The sequence below is a fragment of the Sarcophilus harrisii genome, chromosome 3 (assembly GCF_902635505.1).
Source record: "Sarcophilus harrisii chromosome 3, mSarHar1.11, whole genome shotgun sequence".
Lineage (NCBI taxonomy): Eukaryota > Metazoa > Chordata > Mammalia > Dasyuromorphia > Dasyuridae > Sarcophilus > Sarcophilus harrisii.
Window position 1 is genome coordinate 504,965,305 of NC_045428.1, and position 14,106 is coordinate 504,979,410.

Consider the following 14,106-nt stretch of genomic DNA (forward strand, 5'->3'; position numbering starts at 1 on the left):
GGTGCACAATGAACATTTTCTTTTTTATTTCTATTATATAATTTTAAAATTTATCTTATTACACAAATACTTCAAAGTTGATCCCACAACTTGTGCCTGAATATCTCTCACCATAAGGAATTACTCATTCCTGAAGTAACCCAGAGTCCTTTGTCCAACATTCCAACTGCAGCCTGTTTTCAGCCCTGGTCATCCTTGGACTAATGAAAAACCTCCATTCTCAAACTCAATTCTATACTGATTCTTTCCCATACTTAATTTCAGCAAGCTTAAGCTTTTTTTTTTTTTTCCTGAGGAAGCAACTCACTGGGTCTGATTTTCTAGGACTTGTTTCCTTTTCAGGTGAATTCAAACAATAAGCTAGTTGATCCTGATTAGTGCGATTGATAAATCTCCTGAAAAAGTCTCATTATTCAAATTCACACTGCATGTTTCCATTGGGCTGGAATCAATTAGCATGTGTGACATAATCATGACTTGGAAGAGTAGGATACACTTGGAATGGATTTAAGGGGATTCATTATTGTACTACTGGGGACCTTGTTGCTGTTGCTTAGTCATTTCACTTGTGTCCAAGTCTTTGTGACCCCATTTGGGGTTTATTTGGCAAAGATAATGTGGGGTGGTTTGCCATTCCTCTCCAGCTCATTTATAGATGAGAAAACTGAAACAAATAGGGTAAAGTGACTTGCCCAGCACCACACAGCTACAAAGTCTGGGGCCAGATTAGAACTCGGATTATTTGTCCTCTTGACTCTAGGCTACTGCATACACTATGGTGTTACCTTAGCTGGCTTTAATCTGAGACCTAGCAAATACAACTGGAAAGGCTAGAGATACGGGAAGTAGTGCTGGACCAGGAAGAGATCCTGTAATCAAATCAAAGTTTTGCCACTTCTTATCAGTGTGACTTTGGAGAAGTAACTTATGCTCATTTTCTTCAACTAAAAATGAAGAGTTGGACTTGATTACCTCTACCATGCCTTCCAGCTTTAGTATATGATTTTATGACTGATGCTTTTATAACAATACCCCCAAAATTTATTAAGCACCTAATGTTTAAGAGCCACTGTGCCACTGCTTAAATGAAAAAATGCACAAAGAACTTAATAAAATGTCCCTCCCTCCCTCCTTCCTTCCTTCCTTCCTTCCTTCCTTCCTTCCTTCCTTCCTTCCTTCCTTCCTTCCTTCCTTCCTTTTTTCCTCCCTCCCACCCTCCCTCCCTTCCTTTCTTTATTCTTACTTTCTCTTCCTCCCTTCCTTCTCTCTTCCCTCCCTCTCTCCTTCCCCTTTCCTCTCTTCTTCCTTTTCTTCCTCTCTCCCTTTGCCTTTAGACTTAACCCATGCACAAGATCTCTTGTGTTCTTGGTTAGCTAACTCACAGAAGTCTTACTTCACCTTACTATTATTCACTGTTCTCTCCTTCCCAGTTGGAGGACAGGGTTCCCTTTGTCTTCTGTTTAGCTGGGCTTGTCAATCTCTCCTGACTGATGGTTTACCCACAGCAAATGATCATAAAAGAACAGTCATTTACAAGGTTTCTGTATCCTTGGGAACTTATTGGGTTTCTGTCAGGGGAGGTATTCAAGGAGGAGGACTGAGGTAACAGAAAGATCGTTTTGGTCAGAATCAGAAAACCCAGTCAAACCCCATGTGATTTCCAAATTCCAAATTCCACTATTAGGTATTTTCCCCAACTGTGCTTGTCTTTTCTCTCCAGCAAGACTGCATTTCTTAAAGACAGGAACCATGTCTTAGATTTATTTGCATCTCCCAAAAGATCAAAAATAAGACCATGTGCAGAGCATATTCTCAATAAAGGCCTATGGATTAATTGATGGTGATGAAGATGAGAGAATATCTGCCAGTGGAGAGAAGCCACATGTAAGCCAGGGGACTGGATCCCCTCTGCTTTTCAAGAAAGAATGCAGAGTGCCCTAGTACAAAGAGTATTGCCCTGAGAATCAGAGGGACCAGTTTTTATGGCTCTGCAACTAATTTGCTTCAGGCCTGAATTTTGGGGCTGACACCTACTATCTATTTGATCTCTGGCAAATCTTTTAATTTATCTAGATTTCAGTTTCCTCATATGTAAAATGGAAGAGTTGCACTCAATGACTTCCAAGCTTCTGTCTGGTCCCAAGTCTATGATTTTGTGTTTCTTGCAGGAACCCATTATCTGGAGAGGATTGCCAAAAATGTGGTCTCTCTATTAGTAGCTGGCTCTTCTCTCTCCAGTTGTTGGGAACCCAAGTGTGAGGTATGTTAATGAGCTTCCAGATTTGAAGTAGAGAAACACAGCATATGCCATTAGAATGGGAACTCCTTCAGGGCAGGAACTGTTTCATATGTGTAAATAACCAGCAAATTACTAATAAATGTGTGTTAAATGATTGGTTGATTTTCAGGGAACTTATTTATAATTTTCAACACTGGAACAAGTTACAGGTCCTGAATGTGATCCATTTACCACTCACACTCAATCAGGAGCTGGTCAGCTTCGCTGGAATTGGGGACTGACCCCACTGACCGCTTGGGGTACATTTCTTTATACTCCAGAATTACAAGTTATATGTAACCACTTAATTCACAGAAAAAGAAACCCCTCAACTCCACATAGCCAGGAGATATGTTGTATCCTGAGTCAGAATGACCCAACTTCAGACATTTATTAACTCTGTGACCCTGAGCAAGTCACTTCTCTGTCTGCCTGTTTCCAGACCTGTAAAATGGGAGGAATAAATACCTGATAGATTGTTGGGAGGATCAAATTAGCTGTTTTTTTTTAAATAAAAATACTTTGAACAGTGCTTGACATATAGGTTTTAGATAAATGCTTATTTCCTTTCCCATTGCATGCACCTATTAACCTAGGTTACAAGTAGGGATGACCACCAAGGTAAAGATTTCTTTCATTTCTTATGGATTTGGCTACTTCTTTCAATGTGTGTATATATGTTTACACATACATATATAAGTGTATGTGTATAAATATGTACATATATACCTATCTACATATATGTATGTGTATATATAAATGTATATATGTGTGTATATGCACACATATATGTATATATTTATATAAATACCTACATGTTTCCTTCTGAGGAAAGGGGTCAAATGTAGTCATAACGGTTCATATTTTTATATGCTGCCCTCCTCATCTCATTGAATTCTAAATCTTTCCACTGATAATCAGAAATAATCGCAGTTGTATAGAATGCTAAGCACCTAAAAGGATCTTATATGGAAAAGCAAAAGGACTTGAACAGACTTTAGAAACCATTTAGTTCAATCCCTTCTTTTTACAGCAGAGTAAACTAAGTCTCAGGTGAAGCATCTTGCCCCAACAAGCCGAAGCTGGCAGTGAAGTCGCTTGACACCTGATCCAGCAATCTTCACACTCTGCTAAACTGCTTTGGCTACCCTATCCCACATGTCAATACACAGCTGGCCACGACCCTCCTCAGGAGAGACAGCTCATAAATTATGAAAAATGAATGCTACAGTTAACGGAAAATCAAATTTATTTGCCATAAAAAACCCGAGCAACATCGATTTCCATACGGCCTGCCCCACATACCCTTTTAAGCTGGAGGAATATGAGTCAATAGAAGGAAGACAATAAATATTGGAGACTTTTTAATGGGCATCTATTTTTTACTATGCTGACTCGAATCATTCTGGTTTCTGGCGGCCTAGCTAAGACTCTTCCAATATATGAGCTGACTTGTTTGTTTAGGGAATTTATTCTTTCAAATTGGAAATGTTTTTTGTGGCCAGTTTGCTCTTTGGCCCTTTCTGTCTTTCCCCAGGAAACGGCTCCCTTTTCATCCTGGCCCATTACTTCTTTGTCAGAACAGGAGGCTAAGGAAACCAGGAGCTTTGGCTTGGACTCTTGTGTAGGTTAGTGATTACTTCTCAGTTTGTTGGTGTCCAGATGGAGGGGTGGAGGAGTCTGGGCTCTGACCCTGGCTAGCTGAGAGTCATTGGTTACCAAACGAACTGTGCTAGAGAGTGGGATAATTCCCTGAAAACCTTCACCTGGGATTGAGGTGATAGAAACAATCTCCTTATTCCTGGTGAAACAAATTGTTATTTACAGTCTGGAATCAAATGGGAAGAAACTGTTTAGAATACAAAATGCTGTGTTTGATAAGTAAATAGTCTGTAGTCTTATGTCCATATTGAATTTATCTCTGAGGAATTATAGAACTTTAGAGTTGGAAGTGACCTTAAAATATGAGTATTAGACCTGGAATGGATGATAAGAGTATGAAATGTCAGAGCTGGAAGAAACTTTAGGACATAGAATGTGAAAACTAGAAGCAGTCTGGCAAGGAGAATCCACTCACTTATGTTGTGTGATTAGTAAAATGTAGGCTTTCAGTTAATTTGCAACTGGAAGACCAATAGGGAACATAGGGAAAAAAGGAAAATCAAGTTTTATGGTACTAGGCATGTAGTCCTGGCCAAGGCTCTGCCTCTCTGAGGCTCAGAAAACTCAAGTTTAAAGTGAGAATAGTTTTGTCTATTTCCCTAATTTAAAGAGTTGCTATGAAGGAAGTCCTTTTCCTCCTTCCCTCCCTCCCTCCCTTCCTTCCTTCCTTCCTTCCTTCCTTCCTTCCTTCCTTCCTTCCTTCCTTCCTTCCTTCCTTCCTTCCTTCCTTCCTTCCTTCCTTCCTTCCTTTTCCTCCTCTCTTTCTTTTTTCTCTCTCTCGTTCTCTCTCTCTCTTTCTTTTTTCTTTCTTTCTTAATTTCTTCTTTTCCTTTCCTTTTCCTTTCTCTTTCCCTTTCCTTTTTCTTTCCCTTCCCTTCCCCTTTTCTTTTCCTTTCTCTTTCCCTTCCCTTCCTTCCTTTTCTGTCTCTGTCTCTATCTTTGTTTCTCTGTCCATCACTGTCTCTGTTTCTATCTCTGTGCCTCTGTGTTTATCTCTTCTCTCTGTGTCTCTGTGTTTCTATGCCTCTGTGTTTGTCTCTTTCTCTCCTCCCTCTCTCTGTCTTTCTCTCTCCATAGCTATGACTTCAGAGATACGGGGAGTTTCCAGTAAGGAAGCTTCCAATATAAACTGGCAGGCAGAAATTTCACAATTTATAGTGGTTTTTTAAAGTGTGTTTTTTAAAATTTTGAAGGCAATTGAGTTAAGTGACTTGCCCAGGGGCATACAGTTAGTAGGCTCTTGAGGCCTTATTTGAATTGAGGTTCTCCTGATTCCAGAGACAGCGTTCTATCTACGATAGCACCACTTAGCTGGCCCCATAATTTATAGTTTAAATAGCTGCCTAAGATCATTGAGAAAGTATCTAAGTGAGTTGTCCAGGGTAATAGTAGGCAGTAGTAAGAGGCAGGACACAAACCCAGATTGCCCAGATTTTGCCAGCTCTATTTACTGTGGATGGCTGTTTCTCTTGTAAACCTTCAAATATTAGAATAATGTGAATATTTATTATTATCACCTTGCATTACTTTCCATCTGTCTCATATGCAGGAGTCCTGCTTCCCCAGAAGATGGCTAGCTCCAGGTCTTGTGATGGCCAGAAGGCAGGCCTTCTTTCCATGGCTCCCCAATGGCAGAGACCCAGAACAAAAGCTTATCATTCTCTCATATGTCCCATAGAACCTAACAAAGAAAAGGGCTTCCCTGGCCATATTTGTGGTGTCTTGCCACTTTTTGGCTCCCTCCTTTCCTCCCAGGCCGGAGGATGTTAAGCTCGGCCATAATGTGCTCACCTCCTCGGCAGAACTCATCCGCCTCCTGGTGCACCATATCTTTGACCCGGCTGCCATAAGTTAGGCGGGTATCTTGGTCGTAGGCCTTCAGTGTCTCACTGGAGCTGTAGGACTTTTGGGGTACTTTGCCCTCTTCACTTTCTGCCGAGGAGCTGGTATAGCGGCGTTCAGTGTCCCGGCGCCTGGTCAGGGAACGGTAGGGCTTCCTTTCCTTCACATCCATGGTGCCCACTGGACGATTTTCAGCATCCAAAAACAAAGTCCTCCCAACAATCAAATCTGACTCTTCTGTAAGGGAGAAATAAGAGAATCAGCATGAGCTCATTTCAGGAGAAGCACGCAAAGGGTTACCTTAACACTGGGTTCCAAAGGTGTGCTTTACACAGTGAGTTACTTGGGATACCTTTAGAGCTCGGAACATAGCAATGCAGATCTGGATGATTAATGGGGAGAACACAGACTATTAGAGCCATAAATGAGCATAGAACATAGCACTGCAGAAGGGAGAACACAGAATCCAGGAACCACAAGGGACCTTAGAATACACAATTTTAGAACTGAGAATATAGATTTTAATAGTTGCAAAGATTTTCAAACACAGAACAGGAGAACATAAGGATAAAACTGGGAGGAAATTCAGAATTTAGAAATACACTTTTAGAACTGGCAGAGATCTTCACAATGATCTAATCAAATACTCTCATTACACAGGTAAGCAGAAAAGGCAGAAGGAAGAGACTTGTCCGGGGTGACCCAGGGAGTCGGTTAATGCCAGAAGCCCCTTAAACTTAATATATTGACCATTGTACTTTGCTGCCTCAGAGGAAGACTAGCAAATGCTGTGATTTGGTTTTAAAACAAGCATAAAAAAGGATCACAAAGATAACTCATACTTTTACAAAAAATTATTTTTCTTTTGAGATTGGGTGTCCCTAATTTATTCATGATGAACAGACAGTTATTACTCAAGGCCCAACACCACTACTGAGCAGTACAAAACTTTGAGCCACACTGTTTCCTACCCCGGCCAATTTATCTTTCATTAGGCAGCATTGTGACCCTGAAGCTCCTGTGGATTTATCATATTGGTGCCAGACTGAGTGTAGAGTCCTGACTAGTTTTACTATAGCTCAGAAGTCCTGAGCTCAAGCAATCCACTAGCCTTACCCTTCCCTAGCATCAGGGATCATAGACCTGCACCACCACACTTAGGCAACAACATGTATTCTTGAGAATCAAGTAACTTTGTTCTTTTTGTAAATGCAGCCATAATATTAAAGATAAGTGTCAGAAAAAAATATAGCAGTCTACTTTAGGAAAATTCATGTTCACAGTTTCAAAGTTTTAATTAAAGAAATTGCTTTTAAGGTTCCCAAAAGATTATACTCTTTGGTTATACTCTGGTTATACTCAAAGAAGTTATACACTTGTCTCAAATCTTTGTTTCAAAGCTTAGGCAGAGTTATTCTGCCCAGGTCCATTTAATAGCAAGTAAGCTGACAACTTTTTGTTATCATTAAAGAGACAGAAATGGAGTCACAAGAAATGGGTTTAAATTCTTAACAATTATTAGGTTATGGATGTCTTTGGAAACCTGATGATGCCTGTGGATTTCTTTCCAGAATATTTTTAAATGTATAAAATAAAATATACAAAATTAGAAAGGTAACCAATTACAGTATAATTTGCAATACAGTATATTGCAGTCAATAGTTATCCAAATGTTAAAAAAAGTAATGATATAGAATCCAGATTAAGAACTCTATTCTACATGCCAATCTAGACCTGAATCAAGTATCTGAACAACTCTAAGCATTCATTTCATCACCTGGGTGATGGGAAGAATAGTTCTTCCCTACTATTTGATAGAGGTAGCTTGGTGACTGGGTGGGTAGAGTGCTGGGTCTAGAGTCAGGAAGATTCAACTTCCTGAGTTCAAATGTGGCCTCAGACACTCACCAGCTGTGTGATTCTGGTTAAGTCATTTAAACCTGTTTGCCTCAGTTTTCTCACCTGTAAAATGAGCTGGAGAAGGAAATGTCAATATATTTGCCAAGAAAACCCCAAATGGGGGATTCTGGAAAGATGGTGGAGTAGGTTGGTAAATTTCAAGCTCTTCAGATTTTCCCACAAATAGAATAATTTGTGCCTCAGAGCAAACATAGAGTGGTAACAAATCAAGAAGACTTGGGGCAGAACAGGGGTCCTTCTGGTACAGCCCCAGAAGATCTGAACAAAGACCCAGGGCTGGGATTAACTCATGTGGAGTACAGAACCCTCCTGGCTGGCTCCACAGAAACACCAAATGGGGAGCCTTGGGGTTCACTGGTGTGGCTGGAGCAGGAAAGTCACAGAGACTTCCACTTTCTGGATTGTGGAGTGGGGGTTTGAGTCTGGGAAGACAGATTGAACCTTGGCTGATTGGGAAGGTCAGGTCCAGCTATGCTGCTGAGATGCAGTTAGGGGTGAGAAGGAACCAGCACCTGGTGAGTGCAGAAGCAGTGGATCAGGGACGCTGCTGGCTGTGGATATTTGCTTGGGATCCTGGTCAGAGGGAGAGCTGAAGGGAAGCTTGAGGCACCCCACCTGATAATTAGAGGTACTTACACTAATACTTCTTAGTAAAAACAAACAAACAAAAAAAGAATGGACAAAGAAGAAAAAAACCTCACCATAGAAACATATTATGGGAACTGGGAAGAGCAGAGTTCATCTTCAGAGGAGGAAGTAAAAAGAGTTTCTTCTATCCCAAACAGTAATATAAAATGGGTCCTGTCCAGAGAATTTATGGATGAACTGAAAAATGAATTTAAAAATCAAATCAGAGACAATGAAGAAAAACTAAAAGATAAAATGAAATAAAAACCATACAAGAAAAACAAGATGATCAAAAAAAGTTAATCAACAAGAAAAGGAGGTCCCAAGTCTCAAAGATGAAAATAACACTTTGAAAAATAGAATTTGGTAAGGGAAAGCCAGTGAAGCTATGAGAGACCAAAAAATAACAAAACAGGTTATAAAAATGGGAAAAAATAGGACAGAATGTGAGACATCTTATAAGAAATATGATAGATCTGGAGAACAGATCAAGAAAAGAAAATGTAAGAACAACTGGACTGCCTGCAAGTTGTGACCAAAAAAAGTACCTTGATACAATAATGGAAAAAATAATCCAAGAAAATTGTCCTACAGTGATAGAACATAAAGGGAAAGTGGAAATAGAAAAAATCCACCAAATACCACCTTAAGGAGACCCTTTGTGGAAAACATGAAGGAATAGTAATGGCAAATTTTTAAAAATCTCAGATAAAAGAGAATATTTTGCAAGAAACCAGAAAAAAACAATTCAAATATACTGGAACTACAACTAAAATTGTAAGGACTTATCAGCAGTCACAATAAAAGACTGCTGGTTCTGGGGTCATATCTATCAATAATCAAAAGAACTAAGCTAATGGCCAAAAATATTATATCCAGCAAAATTATTTGTAATATTGAAAGAGAAAAAGAATGCACATTCAATGAACTTGCAGATTTTCTATCATCCAAACCCTAAATTAATAGCAAGTTTAACAAATAAGTGCCAGTATCAAAGATCAATTTCAAGAAACTCAACATAGACATTTTTTAACATGGGAAATATATAACATATATTAAGATTGACATTAATAATAGGGAGCTCAAAAGAAAGATTGGGGCAGAATTAAGGTAAAATTATAATTATGTTACACAAATGAGGTACAGAGGAATAATAAGATACAGAGGCATTATAGGGGAAGGAAGGCTTGTAGTTCTGAAAACCTGTTCATAAAAGGAATGGGTTTAATAGGCAATACTACATTCCAAAATCTATAAAGAAATAGTGGGAAGGGATGGGCAGCACAGTAAACAAAGGGTGAGGGAAGAAGATGAGAAAGGCATCCATGGGTGGGGAGAGGTTATGTAATAGCAAGGCAAGTTAGGAGCAGAATTTAATTAAAGAGTCAGCAGGGATAGAAAAGACATGGCTAAGTGAGGAGGTGGGATGTATGTGTGTATGTATAGATCTACATATGTATACATAAATTTATGCTTTCTTAACTATAGCCTGATTGGGGGTGGTAGGGGGATAAAAAGGGTTAAAAAATAAAGTAAAAAAGATATGTAGCAGAGAATAAAAGAACAATTTATAAGGAAGTAAAGAAAAGATGGACATTCCTGAATATAATTTCTTTTATTAATATACACATACTTTCTTGAATTGGTAATTTGTTGTTGCTTATTTTGAATCTTCCCTGATGTTCTGCTGGGCACATGACAAATTTTTCTTTGTTTTGTTTTGTATTCCTTTTATATTTTTCTTTTTTCTTATTGTTTTTTAAAAATAAATTAAAATTTAAAAAACCCTAAATGAGATCAAGAAGAGTTGGACATAACTAAAAAATGAGTCAATAACAAATATTTCACAAGACTGTTGCAAAGGATTAGGTTAAATAATAAATATTTGATTTTTTTCATATTTAAGCCTTTTAATATTATGATATCTGTAACTTCTTTAGTATGGGTAACTAAATTCCAAAGATATAGACTGAAAACATATATGAAAGTTAAAGATTAAGTCTTTGAGAGTTGATATAGTTCAAATATTGGTCACTCTGTGGTTGAATTTGTAGTGAGCTTCTCTGACTATAGCTCGGCTGGTCTTCTGATAGCAGATGCCGGTCATACATGCTAAAGCCTTCCAGAATGGTAGGCCCCACCAGAATACTTGAGAAAGCCTTAACTATTTGAATGGAAGTTATTTTTATTATGGATATATCATGATAGCCATTATTATCAGCACCCTTCTTTCCTTAAGGAATCTGAGCATGAAAGATACTAGTCAGGAGTCAAAGGTTCTGCCATTATCAAAATTAAAAACTCTCCAGAGGCCAAGGGAGAAGATTCATTTAAAATTCACTTTATTATTATTTTTCCACTCCCTCCTCCTTTTTTTCTTACTAATTCTCCTGATGAATGTTCAAGTCACTGGCATTTTTTCCCTCTTGAAATTACTTTGTATTTTGACTTATCTAGGTACATGTTATATTTTTGCTCCTCTTCCACTTGGCAGCTTAGTGGTACAGTAGATAAAGTGCTGGGTCTGGAGGCAGAAAGTTTCATCTTTCTGAGTTCAAATTTGGTCTCTGACACTAACTGTTTGACCTTGGGCAAATCACTTAAATTATTTGCCTCAGTTTCCCCATCTGTAAAATGAGCTGGACAAGGAATTCGTAAGCCACTCCAATTTCTTTGCCCAGAAAACCTCAAATGAAGTCACCAAGAGTCAGATACCACTGAACAATAATAATCTCTTCCACTGGTACAATGTAAGCTCCCCAAAGCCAAGGATGCTTTCATTTTTTTTTCTTAGTATCCTCAGTGAATAGCAAATAGTAAAAAGTAGGTGCCCAATAAAGTCTTTGTTGGATTAGCTGGCCTTTCTTTCCTTTCCACACACTCTCTTCTTCCTCCTTCTTTTCTGGAGGCAAAAGCCTTTTGCCTCTACTCTGGAATATTTATTTCAGTTCTGCTTCTTTCTACAATTCAAAGAGTAAATCAGTAAATATTTATTTTGATGACCAAACAGAGCATGGGCAATGTTCCATTTGACATTTAGCATCAGTGGAAGGAAGACATCTGGAGGAAAGAAATGTGACAAGGAAAAATAGATTCCTTCAGACTAGACACTTGGGGATGATGCAGCAGATGTCTTCACATCACAGTCACGCGATTAGTTGAAAGAATACTGTATTATATACAGGGCCTCTTTCAAGCACCAGATCATATGAGCCTAAGAGCAGCAGACTCCCTACATTCAATTGTTTTTTAGACATGTCTGACTCTTTGTGACCCCATTTGAAGTTTTCTTAACAAGTATACTGGAGTGTTTGGCTGTTTCTTTCTCTGGCTCATTTTGCAGATGAGGAAACTGAGGCAAACAGTTAAATGACTTGTTCAGGATCACATAGCTAGTAAGCATCTGAGGCTGGATTTGTATTCAGGAAACGAGGTCTTCCTGACTTAAGGTCAGGTACTCTAACCACTTTACCACCTATAATTGCCCCAACACTATGGGCTATGAGAATGAGTAGCTATATGACTTATGGGAAGCCAGTTCTCTGTCTCCGGTTTTCTCATCTGTAAAATGGCAAGATTGAGCTAATAACATCCATTCAAAGAGTAAATCAGTAAATATTTATTTTGATGATAAGCTGAACAGCTTACTCAAAGGTCACCTAGTTGGTACAAAGCCTAAAGTAGAAGCCACTAGTCAGTCAGCAAGCACTTATTAGGCATATACAATTCAGGATATAAGGAAAGGCAAAAAACATAGTTTCTTCCCTCAAGGAGCTCACATGCGTAAACTAAACTCAAATATATTACATAAACATGATAAATATGGCATAAATGTAGGGCAATCTTGAATGGAAAGTGCAAGCTTCCTGCAGCAGGTAGGATTTAAGCTGAGGCTTGAAGGAAGCCAAGAGGCAGAGGCAGGGAGGCAGAACATTTCAGATAGGGAGGACGGTGAGATTTTGGGAGTTCGTCAGTAGTGCTTGGATGATGCCGTGCCAGGATGTCAAAATGAGGATTGAATAGATAGACTCTTAATGACTCTTCTTCCTCTCAAAGCTTAAGAGTTGAAGATCTGGTCAGAAAACTGCTCAAGAGCCTTTGGGCTCAGGAAAGTAATGGGGTAGGGAGTACAGTATTAAGTGCTAGGGTTCTGTGACCCTCTGGACCGAAAAGAATAAAGACTTAAAAAGATGCTGTCAAGGCAATAACTGTCACTGGTCTTAGGAGAACAGCTGTCCTCAATCGGCCCTTTGGTTTAACAATGTTCAAGACATCAGGCCGTTGACCACAAAGCCCAAAGCAAAAGAGTTTTCCAGAGACACAGATGACCCAATAGCACACCCACAGTCACTCTGTGTCTGAAGTGTTCTGTGACAAACCCCCCCCCCCCCCCCCCCCCCCGGTGACTTCTGGCTCTCCTGTTCTCTCTCCTTCTGGCCTTCAGCTCTGTGGCCATGGGAGAAGCACATTGTAAGAACACCGGTCTGGAAGTGCTGATTCTCCCCTTTTTTATCTAGCTTTTACATAAGGACAAACTAGATAGAGAAATAGGCTGGTGTCCTCATTACTGTTAACAGCAGTATCTGCTGTCATTCTGCTTTTAGAACTAAGCTGCCCTGCCTCCCTACTGAGTTAGCATGATAGGAGGGAAACCGTCCAGATAATCATTTTGAGAGTGATATTGATAGCTCTGAAACTTAAAACCCTGATGGACATATCTTAAGAGAAAAAGGAAGAAGGAGGAGGAGGAGGAGGAGAAAAAGATGAGAAAGAAGAAGGAGAAGAAAGAAAGAAAAAAGAAATAAGAAAAGAAAGCAAAAAGGAAGAAGAAGGAGGAGGAGGAGGAGGAGGAAAAAGAGGAGGAGGAGGAGGAAGGGGAAGGAGAAGAAAGAGAAGGAGGAGAAGGAAAAAGGGAAGGGGAAGGAAGAAAGGGGAAGGATAAGAAGAAGAAGATGTTTCCAATATTAGACATTCTCAAAAGCAGAAGCTGAAACATTTTTCAGGGATGTTAAAGAGAAGATTCCTGCAAGATTCCCCATCAGGGGCTAGGACAAAATGACCTGTAGGCTTCTCCAGTTCTAAGATCTTGTCTATGGTACTGTGAATAGTTGCTCAGGAGTAATTAAGACAAAATGCATTTGCAATGCTTGACTGAGCCACAAAGAAGTCCTATTCTGCAATCAGAATCCACAAACTGGAACTGTGGTAGTCTGTAATTACTACTGGTCACCATGAAGCTTCGGAAGTAGCCAAAAATATATTCTGAAATTTATTCAACTCCTGTAAGGGCTAAAATTTTATAAGCTTTTTTATAAACAAGGTAGATGGTTTTTAGTTCTTTGTAGGTCAAAACAGCATCATAAATCTTTCAAGTGTATAACTGCTTTCCCCGGAATATAAACTGGGAGGTGTTTACTACTTGATATAGCGAGGAGGAGGATGCTTGCATGAATACAATTCAATTTAAAGATATTTATTTAGAACTTACTGTGCCTAAGGCACTGCCTTAAGCAATAGGGATATAAAAATTAAAAACAAAAACAAAAACCAGAGTCTTTATTCTGAAGAACTTTATATTCTGTTGAGGGATACAGCATGTAAACAGCAGTAAGTATAATACTAATAATAATGAGTGATGATGATAATAATAATGAGATAATATTTGTAAAGGGCTATGAAAACCTTAAGCACTATATATTATATAGCTATAATAATAGTATTAACAATATCATAATTAATATAATAATAGCATTATGTAGTTATAATACTATCCTATT

At 38.9% G+C, this 14,106-nt stretch overlaps 1 protein-coding gene across 5 annotated transcripts in view; it reads right to left on the reverse strand.

Annotated features, from left to right (window-relative positions):
* TENM4 (teneurin transmembrane protein 4) overlaps positions 1-14,106 on the reverse strand; it is a 1,164,499-nt gene that overhangs the window by 624,875 nt on the left and 525,518 nt on the right. For 4 of the 5 annotated variants that reach the window (XM_031963708.1, XM_031963710.1, XM_031963707.1 and 1 more), the window contains one exon: positions 5,732-6,019. In XM_031963708.1, the coding sequence (XP_031819568.1) occupies positions 5,732-6,019 (288 nt within the window). Of the gene's footprint in view, positions 1-5,731; positions 6,020-8,403; positions 8,539-14,106 lie in introns of those variants that run through there. The other variant, XM_031963711.1, reaches the window with a different exon arrangement.